The sequence below is a fragment of the Vombatus ursinus genome, unplaced genomic scaffold (assembly GCF_900497805.2).
Source record: "Vombatus ursinus unplaced genomic scaffold, bare-nosed wombat genome assembly UNPS02003292.1, whole genome shotgun sequence".
NCBI classification, from domain to species: Eukaryota; Metazoa; Chordata; class Mammalia; order Diprotodontia; family Vombatidae; genus Vombatus; species Vombatus ursinus.
Window position 1 is genome coordinate 15,259,413 of NW_020943070.1, and position 14,518 is coordinate 15,273,930.

General features: G+C 36.3%; 1 protein-coding gene across 3 annotated transcripts in view; it reads left to right on the forward strand.

The window, feature by feature from the left end:
- The first annotated feature begins 2,998 nt into the window (after nt 1–2,998).
- Nucleotides 2,999–14,518, forward strand: part of TPH2 (tryptophan hydroxylase 2) — a 129,365-nt gene continuing 117,845 nt past the window's right edge. The window contains exons 1-5 of one of the 3 annotated variants that reach the window (XM_027873983.1): nt 2,999–3,107; nt 3,294–3,307; nt 7,809–7,949; nt 12,442–12,622; nt 12,720–12,820. In XM_027873983.1, the coding sequence (XP_027729784.1) occupies nt 2,999–3,107; nt 3,294–3,307; nt 7,809–7,949; nt 12,442–12,622; nt 12,720–12,820 (546 nt within the window). Of the gene's footprint in view, nt 3,108–3,293; nt 3,308–5,643; nt 5,660–7,808; nt 7,950–12,441; nt 12,623–12,719; nt 12,821–14,518 lie in introns of all 3 variants that reach the window. The other 2 variants (XM_027873993.1, XM_027873982.1) reach the window with 2 other exon arrangements.

The following is a 14,518-nucleotide window of genomic DNA, read 5'->3' on the forward strand; positions in this document are numbered from 1 at the left end:
AAATTGGTTGATTAATTGATCAAAAGGTAGGAGCATTTGCAACCAAACCAGGGGTTCTTAACCTCTTTTTATGTCATGGATCCCTCTGGCAGTCTGGTGAAGTCTATGGATCCTTTTTCAGAATAATATTTTTAAATGCATGAAATCAAATTCTTACAATTACAAAAGTAACCAGTTATTATATTAAAATACAATGATCAAAATATCTTAAAATCAGTTCACATACGCCAGGTAAATAACCCCTGAACTAGAGGTGCTGACTCCGTCAAATGAACCTATTACCCCTTGTTCCTCACCACTTTTTGCCTTCATGTAATAATAATAATAATAATAATACTAATAATAATTAGCATTTATGTAGTACCTGCTATGCACCTAGAACTGTGCTAAGCCCTTTACACATATTATCTCATTTAGTCCTCACAAAAACCCTGTAAGGTAAGTGGCATTATTATCCCCATTTACAGCTGAAAAAACTCCCAGTATCACAGTTAGTAAGTGTCTGAGGCTAGATTTGAACTCAAGTCTTTCTGACTCCAAGTCTCGTTCTCTATCTACTGTACCACCCAGTTGTCTTAAAGTTTTTTTCCATTTAGTGTTTTCTATTTAAGGGTCAGGATAGATTGCTTTTTATATAAATTATGTATACAAAGTTGGTTTGAGTACTTAGAAAATAAAATGGGGACTAGGAGCTAGCACTGCTGTGTAAAACTACCTTCAATTTCTTTTCTGATAGGGTTACTTTACCCATGTCAATTCATAAAGGAATACATATGTAATACGTAAAGGAATACATAACATATCTTAATTGCAATAAGGCATTTAACAAAGTCTCTTGTTATATATTTACAGAAAAAATGGAGAAATGTGGTCTGAATGATAGTATTGTGAGGTGAATCTGCAGAATTGTTGAAACAACTGTACCCAAAGTTTTGATAAATAAGGATGTCAACCTGGAGGTATCTCCTAGTGCCATGCCAGAAGACCCTCTACTTGGCTCTATCATGGTCAACATTTTAATGGTTTGAATGAAGATACAGAAAATGTTTCAGATTTTCAGATGACATAAAGGTGGAAGGGATAGATATGTTAGATGACAGAATCAAGATTCAAAAAGGGCTTGGCAGTTGGAAACAATGAACTTAAGTAAAACAGATGACATTGAAAAGGTATAAATGTAAACCTCTGCATTTAAATTCAAACAATCAGCTTCACAAGTAAAGGATAGGGGACACTTGACTTAAAAGCAACACATGAAAAATGATTGAAGGGTTTTAGTTAATTGCAAACTCAATGAGAATCAACAAGCTGATGAATCTGTCAAAGAGTTTATGTAATCTTAAGCCACCTTGGTAAATGTAGAATATCCACAATAATGAAACTATCAGTCCTATTCTACTCTTTGTGAGTTAGAGCTTAACAGGATTGTTACTTTCCAAGCTATTAGCTGGGCTTTTAGAGTGAGAATGGAATGGAATGTAGGGAGGAAGAGGATTGTGCCTAGCTAGTGTAACTCAAAATGCCAAGTTACAGCATCAAAGATGGTGCCATGACCAAGACTGTGAGCAAAGCAACTTGTTTTCTCAACATTTTTCATTTACATCTTTGATTACCCCCTTCTCCTATAAAATATTGATAATAACTAGCACTTAGAGGGTTTTTTAAAAGAATCACATGAGTTAGGTATGTAAAGTACTACATTCTATCCACTGTACCCAGGCAGCTAGATGATAGAGTACTGGGCCTGGAGTCAGGAAAACCTGAGTTCAAACCCACCTTCAGGTACTTGCTAGCTGTGTGACCCTAAGTAGGTCAATTAGCCTGCTTTCCTCAGTTTCTTTGATTGTAAAAAGGGAATAATAATAGTACTACCTCCCCTGGTTGTCATGAGGATTAAATAAAACAACATTTGTAAAGTGCTTAGCACAATGCCTGGCACATAGTAGGTGCTTAATAAATGCTTATTTCTTTTTCTTCCTTCCCTTTGCCAACCTTGAAGCACTATATACATGTCAGATAATAGTAGTAATAATAATATAATAGAAAGAGTTATTGACTTTGAATCCAAAGACTGACTCTTCTATTTATTAGTTGAAAGACATGGGCAAATCAATTAATCTTTGTGAACTTCATTTCTTTTAGTTATCAAATGTAAATAACAACACTTGCACTATGTATCTTACAAGGTTGTTGTGGGGAAAAGTGTGTAAAATTGATGTACTATATAGTTATGAGAGCATTATTATTATTATTGATAATTGAATGTGGGTACTTTCACATTTTACATTCCTTCCTCTTCCCCAGCATCTAGAGGAATCCTTAAACTTAACATGTTTATAGTACCTGACCTGTAGCTAAATTAAATCTTCCAATTTTTCTGCAATAAAGCTACCCTGTATGGAACATGAAAAACACTGCCTTGTATTTATATCAATGAGCATTCAGTTATTATCTTTACTGGGAAAGAGTGTATGTTATCATGACAGCTATCACACTAAAATAATAAAAGACAGTTAAGGCAGAAAAAATGTTCAAGTGTGAAAAAATGGAATATGATGGCTTAAGGGATTCAAATATTCTTTGAGAAGAGAAATGAGGAGGCCAAGTTGTTTTCTTGTACAAAGAAAGCTCCCTTGCGTGTTGTTTCCCCAATATGTGTGAAAAGGTCACTGTGAAATAAAAAAACTCCATGTTGGAGACAAACTAAAGGCGCAGGTCTTTAATCTGGCTGTAGCCATCTCAGCCAGAAATGAGTCTCTGTCTAATCAGCCTTTCATCAGTTCCCAGTTACGCATATAAAGAGCGCAGGGAGAAGAGAAGCTTCATTGCTCCTTTTCAGTACCCAAACTCTGGACAGCGCCCTGAGCAGCCTGCTCATCCTCCCTAGCTTCTCTTGTATTCTTTCTTCTACTTCCCAGCTGGAGCTGAGGACTCAGCCTTAGCCACCAGTCCGCTGGTTCCCCCTGCTGTAGAGAAAGGAAACTACACAGATTTCCCCATGCAGCCAGCCATGATGATGTTTTCCAGCAAATACTGGGCAAGGAGGGGTCTCTCTTTGGATTCAGCAGTGCCTGAAGAGCATCAGCTATCCAGCAGCTTAACAGTGAGTACCCAGGGACTGGCACTTTTGAGAGAAAGTTTCTTACACTGGTGACTGTCTTGTTCTCAACAATATCTATCTGTGGATTAGTAAACTTGCACACCACACACACACACACACACACACACACACACACACACACCTTAAAGCATCCTCCTGTAATGAATTCAAAGCACTCACCAATTTAATAAAGTAACATATCTTAACGTCTTTCTAGATTCCTTCTTAGAAAGTTATTTGGAAAGTATTAAAAAAAGTTATAGCAAGTGAGAAAAAGAAGTTGTAAGGAAATTTTTCTTACTTTAGAGTAGGAAAATGTGTATTGGATTTAGGAAGGATATCTTTGATGAGGAGAACAGGGGAGAGTTAGATTTTGTGGACTTTCACCAGTATATTGCTTTTTCCTCCATGTGTCCTTTCCAATTTTAAAGTCAATAATTATTGTTTTCCATTTTAATCTTTCAAAATCATCTTCAGTAATCATTGCTGGATCTAGAACTTCTTGAAAACTGGAAAGAAAAAGATTGGTTCCATTTTGAAAGCACTTTCCTTTCCTCAGTTTAGTTTTAAAGTTGTTTAAAATTTAAAAAGGAATAGAGTTGTTTTTAGGTCCTAATTTGAGATGAAAATTGCAGTGAAAGAAAATGTATCCAGGTCTTCATGCAATAAAAATATTGAATGATATTTCATTATTGAAATAGCAGAGCTTATCAACTGTTTCTAATTCTGTGGGAAGAAAAAAAGTCTGTTTGAATATCTTAGCTCTGTGCATAAGCCAGAGATTTATTATACTTACACATTATTACTACTAAATGAGTTGATAATGCAAGGAAATTTTACCATTGTAATTATGTTGTTTTGTAGAACTATTTAAATCAATTTTTAAAAATTCTAAATAAATGTAAATGATTTTCCTTGCATTTTAATAATATATAGGCATTTTAAATGAGCCAGCAAGTACATCAAGAATTTCTAAAGTAAGAATGAAATACTAAATTTAGAAAATACAGAAACAAAATTATAGTCTCTTCATGTCCAAACTGAAGCTTAAATATTTAGGATTGTTTTTAATATGGTGAGGAAACAGATGTTGAAAGTAATAGGAAATTGTAGTTCAAAATAGCTTTAAAGAGACTATCACTATTAAACACAGAAGTCAACATACATTTCTAAGTCTGTGAAATCATAAATAATGAAGTCAAAATTTGTTTTTTTCTACAAATTTTTGATTAAAAAACTGAGTATGAATGACTTGTGATGGAATGTTAATATGAAAATAAAAAAAGAGGGGAGACAGAAGAAGAGAACAGCAAATTATCTTTTGCTCAATTCCCCACCACAGACACATTTCTTAGTTCCTACAAAAATGCAGGGGAATGTTGTAAATGTTTTAATATCTTCATTTGCAGAGGGGGAAGCACTCTCCTTGCCTAATTGTCAGAGCTTAGTGAGTATATTGCATAACACTATGCATTTGGATGAGAGCACCATCAGTTCATAATTTTACAATAACTTTACATCATCTGTCAAAGGCAATTTGCAAGTTATTTTATACCCTCATGTTCTCCTCATTTCTGACAGTACTCTGACTCCTAAGAATCTGTCATTGTTATCATTAACAAATTCCAGCTACTAGTCATTACTTAATCACATACTGTAGTATCTTGCATGGCTAATGAAGTTTTAATACCTTTCAGTTCCAGAGATGCCTCTATTTCCTCATGAGGATTAGTTATCTAGTTTTTTCATGTCTGGATTTTAACCTTCATTTCAATTGTTATCTACTGACACGATTTAGGTGGGCCCGGATGATATATTCTCTGCCAGCATTGTAGCAATTAGATCTCCATTGACAGCATAAAATTAGAGAGTCAGAAGTTACAAATGGCAGTTTTATTGATTTAGGCACATGCGTAGTCAGATAGAAGAATGCAAAATAGTTATTTACTTTCAAGTTATGTTGGAAAAAATAAAAAAAATAGGAATAATGAATCTTCGATCCTTTTGAATTTGCTTTGGTAACAGGTTTAATTCATGCACTGTGTTGTAGCAGTGGAAAGAGGACTGGGCTTGATGTCAGAAGACCTGGGTTTAAGTCTTCAACTGGGAAATCCTTTGGTCAATTCAATAATATTTGTTAAGCAACTACTATAGATAGAACAGGAGCAGTGTGGCATAACATATAGAGAACTGGTCACAGAGCCAAGAAGTAAGATGAATTCAAGTTCCAACCCTGACATATACTGTTCATGTGATCCTAGGCAAGTCACTTAACCTCTGAGTGCCCCAGGCAACTCTCTAAGACTATAAATTACACAGCAGTTACCAATCTGCATTGGTAGAGGGAAATTCCCCGTAACAATGAAATAATAGATCCCTTCCCTATTCCTATAGATAGAGATGCAAGGTATTCTGCTGAGGTTGGCTAGGGAAGGAAACAAAGAAAAAAGTTGAAAAATTAAATGACTCTTAATAACATATTTTGACTCTTAATAATATTTTTGTGGCCCTTTCACACCTTTTCACTTCTCTTCAAGCACCAGACTCTTCATCCTCACTGTTGCCTCCTACTTAGCCAATTAAAGTCACCAGGCACAATTTCTCTTAACTCTCCTGTTCACTCCTCTTAACCTATCAGAATCCTTGCTCATACCGTTCTCCTTCCCTTTGCTCTCAGAAGATGAGAGCTTCCCTGAAGCTGAAACTTTGCTGAAACTAACCTGTACCTTTGACTTGATTCATTTTGGTTTCTTCTGTGACCTTCAGTTCCAGCATATCTCTCAAATCCATTTCCTTCTCTCTATTCTCACTCAAACCACCCTAATTCAAGCTCTCATCTCTTCTTACCCAGATTATTCTAAGGGCCTCCTTACTGATCTTTCTGCCTCTAGGCTTTCCCCTCTCTAATCCATCCTTCTCAAAGCGACTAATGTACTTCTCTGATTGCATCACTCCTCTATTGGAAAACCATCTGTAACCCTTCATTGTCTATCTGATGGAATATAAACTACTTATTCTGGCATTCAATACCTTGTACAATCTGGCTCCAAATTATCTTTTTAGATTTAGCTGATACTTCATGTACCCTACATGTCAACTGAATTGGATCATTCTCTGTCCTCTGTTCTCATCCTGCCATCTTCCATCTCTTTGCTTTGCCCTCATCCTGACCCACACACTCTATTTTTGTCCATTGAAGTCCCTAATCTCTTTCAAGCTCCATTTCAGGTGGTACCTTCATGATGGCTTCTATGATTCCTCCTTGCCCTCAGGTGAAACAACTACCTTCACTCAACACTTCTCCAATGCACCTGTCTCATTCTCCCTTGTATTAAGAGTTGTTTGTGTAATTATCTTCCTCCTTTTTTCTACTCCCTTAAGATCCAAAGATCCTATAGAGCAGGGTCTGTGACCCAACTTTGTCCTGCAAATAGTAGGTGCTTAATATATTGTGGAATTTATTGACTTGCATCACATAATAACTTCTCTAAAACTCACATTCCTCATTTATAAAATGGGTATAATGATACTTGTAATGTCTACTCAGTATTTTTTTGGGGGGGAATAAATGTGAAATGCTTTGTAAATGTAAAATGTCATATAAAATTTTATGATCATTGAATGAGATATACTTCAATGCAAGATACAAGCTGGAAAGAAAACCTAAAGGCAGAGATTACTAATTAGTAATTCTTTTTTCCCTTCCCTTCTTAAATGTTTTATTGATGCTCTTTCATTTTATGTTTTACATCATTGTTCATTTCCAATTACTCTTCTGTCCCCTCCCCACCCTGGGGGGTCTTTCCCTTGTAATAAAGAAATACAGCCAAGGGAAGAAATCAACACATTAGCTAATGAAAAATCTTAATGCTTCTTGACAATTAGATTTTTTTTTTATGATAGAGTGGATCCAAACACTTGTTTTTAATTTGAATCACTAGCTGATAGACTGAAAGCAGTCACAATTGTCTACTGTCACATTTCTGATTTTCAGTTCTGAGCAATTCAACTGTATCTAGAATATCTTGACAGAGTTTGATTGCTCTGCTCATGTTAAAGTTGTCTTTCAGTACTAGTGTAGACTCTGATAAATTCATTTATGGGAAGCTTAATTTATTCATAACCTACAGCATAGTCTGATGGAAAGATCATTAAATTGGGAATTGATAGTCCTAAGTGTAGGTCCTATCTTTGTCACTAGTTAACTCTATGTTTGTGCTTACATTTTGCCTCTCTGAGCCTCAGTTTCCTGATCTGTAAAATTGGGAAGGAAGAGAGAGGGTTGGATTAGATGAACATAAACTCCTTGAGAATAAGCACAGTTTCATTTTTGTCTTTGTATCACCAACACTTAGCACAGTGCTTGGAATGTAGTGAGTGCTTAATAAATGCTTGTTGGCATAGAAGATAGATTGCTGAATTTGGAGTCAGGAAGGCTTGAGTTCTAATTCTTCCTCACACAATACCTATGTGTCTCTGGGCAAGACATTTAATCTCTCTCCCCTCCAGTTTTCTCATCTTTAAAAAAGGAGAATGATAAGGTTATTGTAAAGATCAAACGAGATAACATGTGTAAAGTGCTTTGCAGACTTTAAAGTGCTATGTAAATGCAAGATACTATTTAGTGAGTAATCTCTGAACAGTACGGTACCTGTCAGCTCAAACATCCGATGACTGATTGTAATTTTCTGTCCCTTCTTCCTTATAGCTGAACAGAGCAAATGATGATAAGAAAGGCAACAAAGGTAGTGGCAAGAAGGAAGCTGCTGGGGAAAGTGGAAAGACTGCAGTTGTGTTTTCTTTGAAAAATGAAGTTGGTGAATTGGTAAAAGCCTTAAGGCTCTTTCAGGTATGTGTAAAACCCCCTGACATGGCCATGTTCATTGTTATACAACTGTAATCTGTTGGGAAACATGATTCAATGCAGTGAGTCAATTTCTGGGGATGGTATAATTATGGATATTGGAATGTTCAAAAAATAGAACTTTATGAAGCTCCACAAGTAGCATATATCATCTAAACAACAGAATAAACAAGATCATATGAAATATGCTTTTTTAATCCAAACAATCTTTGGGGAATGATATAACCCCATTACCAGGTAGAAATGTTAGTAATTAAAGGAGACAGAGAGGTGTCTCTCTTTAAGCAATCCTGATGTATGGAAAATGGAGATTTGCACAAAGTATAGATAGGGTGTGTATGATTATTATTCGTAGCTTGATGTTGCAGAAAGAGCAATGAACTTGGAGATAGAAGACCTGGGTTCAGTTCTGGGTTCTGCTACTTACTAACTGCATACACTTCAGGAAGTTATTTGTTTTTTTTTTTGTGACCATGAAGAATGGATGGCCAAAAAGATGAAGAGATTTGTCTAAGGTCACATAGGTAATAAGTGATAAATGTGTGATTTGAATTTAGGTCCTCTGACTCTCAATCCAGAGCTCTTTACATTGTCCTCAGTTTCTTCATCTATAAAATGAAGGGATAGGGTGACCTAAAAGATTTTTCAATTCTCTTACAGGGTAAAATCCTATAATCCTATGAACTTTACAAAACTATTCTTTACTTTTAGGAAAGATTCCCAATAGTATTCCTTTAAATAAAAAGGCTTCATTGGACTTTTAAAATCATTTGATTTACACACATTTTGTAGATGGTCAGGAATAATTAGTGTCAGAGATAAGATGGATTCAAGGCCAAATGAATTCCTTAGTTGAGTAGGAAAGATATGATTTAGATGACTGCAAATGAGAACCTGCTAGAAAATGCCACATGGCTATCTCGGTTGATGCATTCCACTGGCAGAACTCACATAAAATCTGCTATTGTGACTTGGGGAGACAAATCTGACATGGGGAGGTTTGGTGTATACACTCAGGAGCTACACCATTATTCAGGGCCATCTCCAGTAGTCCTGATCTATATTTCGTCACTGGACCCAAATGATTCCAGAGGAGAGAGTGAGGTTGGTGACTTTGCATAGCCCTCACTCACTTAAATCCTATTCACTTGCAAGTCATGCCGTCACCTTCCTGATGTCATGATCCTCTTTGAGAATGAAGGACAAACAACAACGCCATTATGCAATCTACCATAATAACCCTAAAAGACTGAGTTAAGAGTAAGCACCAGTTTAGCAACCCGGAGCAGGCAATTTCTTGAATAGCTTTGACGTTAAGGTCTTCAAATCCCACCCTGGTTTCCATATGATTCCTTCTGTGCAATGTTTAGGTTGGACCAGCTGACTTTTAAAATTCTCTTTTAACTCTGAGATTCTAGGATTTCATAAATTGATGTCATATTGACATTATGAACCTTATTTGTAATAAGGTCTTGAATATGTAGTAAGAAGATAGAGGAATTACTTGGCAGCTTTTCATGTTGGGAATACTATAATAACATGCTTAATGATACAATAATACAATGACCTTATTTCCAAGGTCATACCTAGAACATGATAAGGAACAAGGGTTGGGATGAGGCTAGGATAGGTCCTGCTATATCGATATTCTGTGGGAATACATACATATCAGCATCTAAAAAAATAAACTCTCCTGCTTGGCTAGCTACATTGATCAAATTAAACAAATAAATAATGACCAATTCTTCTATTACAAACAATTATTATTTATAGATAATTGTGATTTACAAGTCCACTTTGCCCCCCAGGATAAAAACAGGGATTTTAAAAAAAATGTCCAATGCCCGATCTAGTTCACTCAGAGAATGTGGACAAGATAGGTTTGGGACAAGATTCAGAAGACCTGAATTCTACAACTATCCCTTCCATATCATGGGGGTTAGAAGTGCAGCATGGAAAGTCTATATAAAATTTTTGGTCATACCTTCATACCAGAGAAGAAGTCTGAATTATGATAATATTAAAATATAAAATATGTTGATATTATACAATACTATGCATATGTTTTATGCATTTCTGAGTTTCTAAACTTTTTCTGTGCCATCTGCTGGCCTTTGCGTGCCATCTATAGCTTCCGCAAAACTCCCTCAAAATTTCCATTTAATTTCTTATGCTGACCCATGATATTTCAAAACCACGATGGGGAAAGTTGTGATGTGCAAGGGATAACTGTAGTTTAATTCCTGCTCTTTATCAGCTCTAGAACTTTGGGAAAATCACTTAAACTCTCTGAGACCTAGTATTCTCATCTATAAAATGGAAATAAAATATGGGTCTTTCCTATCTTACAGGAATATTGTGAGGATCAAGTAAGATAATTGATATGAAATCACCTCGAAGACAGTAAATCTCTATAGTAATGTGATATATTACTATTATTATTAATTTATTTTAAGAGTCCGTGCTTGAGTATTCCCTTCACTAACATAGATTGTAACTTCTTCACACCTTAGTTGAATTGCTATAGCCCTTCAAATGAATCACCTGGCACCTGGTGGTCCATCTTTTGGGGATGAGTCTTTCCACATGTAGCTACATTCATCCTCAGATGATGGATGGGTTATCTGTCACTAAGCCCTTTCTCAAAGCCCTTTTAGCTTGGTGGAACCTATCGTAGTTTATGCTCTATTTGGTATATAAGAGGAGGTCATGGGTGAAGAGATATAATAAATAACATAAGTACTCAAAGGCTCATGAGTCAGGCAGTTTCTTACAGGCATGCAAACATGAGGCTCCCCAGCCCACTAGTTCTACCACTGGCACTCAAGTGGTGGCTTGGGCATACTATGGGGTGAATACTTTGATCAAGAGCCCACACCTCTGCTCTTATAACTGACTGTTGTTGCTGAATAGATTCACAGGGACTGAATGGAGTAGGAAGGAGACCTTAGGGACAGTCAATCAATGAGTGGTCTGGATTGCACAACCCCTTTATTGACTACAAAGTCATTGTGATTAGGAAAGTTTGTTAACCATGTTTACCTGGATTGGAATGAAATTTGCTATCCTTGCATTCATTGATTAAATGTAGCTGACTAAGTCAGTTCCTGAGTATGCAGAAACTTGCTGGCATATAGGTGGGTCCATCAGTAGTCAAACATGGAGTTTCATCTGTCAGCTAGGGCCTGGCAACAGGTTAATCGTCATGTACAGCCTTTGAGAGCCCAAGGTAATTTCACTTTACAATAAGACCTAGGAGTTGGAATTTAGTGGAGGATTGTTATTAATCAATTTAGATTCTTTTTAAAAAGTAAAATCCAAATCCAATCATCCAGAATGGTATAGTGGAAAGGGCACAGAGCACAAAGTCAAGAGATCTGTGTATGTGTCCTGACAGTTTTTAGCTACGTGATCATAATACTATGTGATCACAACCTCTCTGGGTCCCAATTTTTTTAATCTACAAAATGAGGAACCTGGAATAAATGCACTCAAGGGCTCTTCCAAATCTAACGTTGTGTGATTCTATATTCATTCATTTGGCAAATACTTGAGTGCCTACTATATGATCAGAGGATTGTGCAAGGTAGTCTTGGGTGTAGTTCTCCTTTTTAAAGTCTAGGGATAAGATATATGGGCAAGTAACTGGAATATAGACTGGAATATATAGTATGAAGAAAATATTTTAAAAGTTCAGGAAAGAGGAGAGATCTTTCAACTAGAATTATGAGGAAAGAGTAGGAAGGGGTAATAGTTAAGTTGGGCCTTGAAGGATAAGGAGAATACCTAGAGGTGGTAATGGGGGAAGAGGTGGGCCTGGGAAGGGCATTCTAGGAGTAGAGAATGGCAAAGAGCCAAAATTCAGAGGCAAGAAGGCTCCAGACTTGTTTGAGTAACAGTAAGTAGTCTAGTTTGACAATAAAATGGGATTTGTATGGAAGAAGTGGGAGGGTAGGCTAAAAATGGAGGTCGGTTCCAGATTTGGACTATGAGAATGCCTGAATTTTCATTCCAAGCAATATGCCAAGTAACTCACTTGAATGAATCCTTGAGTGAAACTATGTCTATATGACACCAAAATTACTGGCTGAAAGGTGGGAAGATTCAGCTAGACAATGAAATGTTTGGTCTATGTAATGCCAAACAACTACTCCTATTCTTTGGCTATTTTAAGTATAACAGTTGGATGTTTTGACATTCTATTGACATCACTAAAACTGTTGTGTTGCTTAAACTAGTTTGTATACAATTTTTTCCTTTCTTCATTCACCAAAGCTAAGAATAAATTAATTTTTTTGAAGTGTAGCAAAAATGCAATCCATGGATCATTTTTGCGACATGTAAGAAAATAAGCTTATTCTTAAGTTGGTGTCTGATTGAAGAAGGTAACCTATTGAGCACCAGGTGGTGATGACAAAAAGACCAAAAGCAGGGAAACACAGTTTCTAAAAAAGTCCATTTGGTTATGTTTCCATAGGAAAAGCACGTGAACATGGTGCACATCGAGTCTAGGAAATCCAGGAGAAGTTCTGAGGTAGAAATCTTCGTGGACTGTGACTGCAGTAAGAAAGAATTTAATGAGCTCATTCAGTTGCTGAAATTTCAAACCACCATTGTGACCCTGAATCCACCAGAGAATATTTGGACAGAGGAGGAAGGCAAGGACACTTTTGCATCTCATGCTTTTACTCTCTAGTCAATATTGCATAGGAAGGATAAGCTAATAGTTTTGACCTTACACTCTGTTTCCAACAGACCTAGAGGATGTATTGTGGTTTCCCCGGAAGATCGCTGAATTAGACAAATGTTCTCACCGAGTTCTTATGTATGGCTCAGAGCTGGATGCAGACCACCCTGTAAGTAAGAGGGAAAATCCCACTGAGGATATTCTGTGTTTTTAGATTTTATTGTGGAATAGTGCTGTAATGGTATTTATGTCAAGTCAGTGAAAGCAGCTTGTCAGACTAAAATGTGTCCCAACCTGCCATAATTAGGACAGATCAGGGGGTTTTAACATTTTTTTTTTTGTGCCATGGACCCCTTTGGCAGTCTGATGAAGCCTAGGGATACTTTCTCAGAAATATTTTAAAGTGCATAAAATGAAATATGTAGGATTACAAAGGAAACTAATTACATTGAAATATTGTTATCTGTCCATTTATCCATCTATTGGTCTACCCATCTATTTTTCCATCTATTTTTTTTTTGGCTAGGCAATGGGGTTAAGTGACTTACCCAGGGTCACATAGCTAGTAAGTGTTATGTGTCTGAGGCTGGATTTGAACTCAGGTCCTCCTGAATCCAGGGCTGAGGTTCTATCCACTGAGTCACCTAGCTGCCCTTATTTATCCATTTATTATCTATCTGTCTGTCTGTCTGTCTATCTTCATACAACCACACCACACCAAAGTAGTGGACTCCCAGGATTAAGAAGCCCAGACCGAGGGATGACATTTTCATATTTGTGTACACATAATGTTTCATTTACTTTTAAAAGATTGGATAGGGGAAGTGGAGATTCCAAAACTCCTGAAATGTACTGTAGAAAGATATTTCTAAACCACCTTGTTTAGTCACAGAGGGTAGCATTTTGAATAATAATTAGCCAAGTTGGACTCTCTTTGGGGATGCTGAAGAGGGCTCATCATTGTCCTGAGGCAAGGATTCTTAAGGGGAAGGGTAGATACGAACTTATTTAAAATTTTTTTGATAGCTGTATTTCAATATAATTAGTTTCCTTTTTTCTTATTTTATACACATAAAAACATGATTCTGAGAAGGGATCTCTAGGCTTCACCAGATTTCCAAAGGGGTCCATGACATAAAAAATGACTAAGAGCTCTTGTCCTATAGAGACATACTAAAAGAATGATACTCTGATATCATTTTTTGTCAATAATTAGGTAAGGATACAACAATATAGGCTTTAGTCTCAATAGAAATGCAAAAAATTTCAAGAACAGGACTGTGATAGAACAGGCTAATCTGTTCTCTCCCACTCTCCCTACTCTATCCAAACAAATATTGCCTTTTAAGTAATATGGACCTTTGATAATGTTTTTCCACTATTTTCTTTGCATTTGTTCATCAATATTTCTTTAACATGAGACTTGGATGACTATTTCAAGTCCAGCAGAAGTATATAGTAATAGTCTGGGGGAAGGAACTCATCTACTCACATACAAATATCTTTTTAAAATTTAATTTTGTTTTTTGCTATTAAAAATATTTATTTTCTCTCTTTCTCATTCCACTCAATTGGGGAAAAAAGAAAAACAAAACCCTTTAAAAACATATGCATAGACAAGCAAAGCAAATTCTCACGTTGATTATGGCCCAAGATGTAGGGGTCGTTCTGTTTCTTGAGACTGTCATCTCTCTGTGAGGAGATGCTTCATCAAGGGTGCTCTGAAAGCTTGCTTGGTCATTGCATCGTTTATTTCTTCTGGGATCCAATGATTGGGATCAGAGGCATGACAATATAGAAGGCAAACAGGAAGATGAAAAAGTGAAAGCTGAACAATTAATTTTAAATGTTCATTGTTGACTGAGCT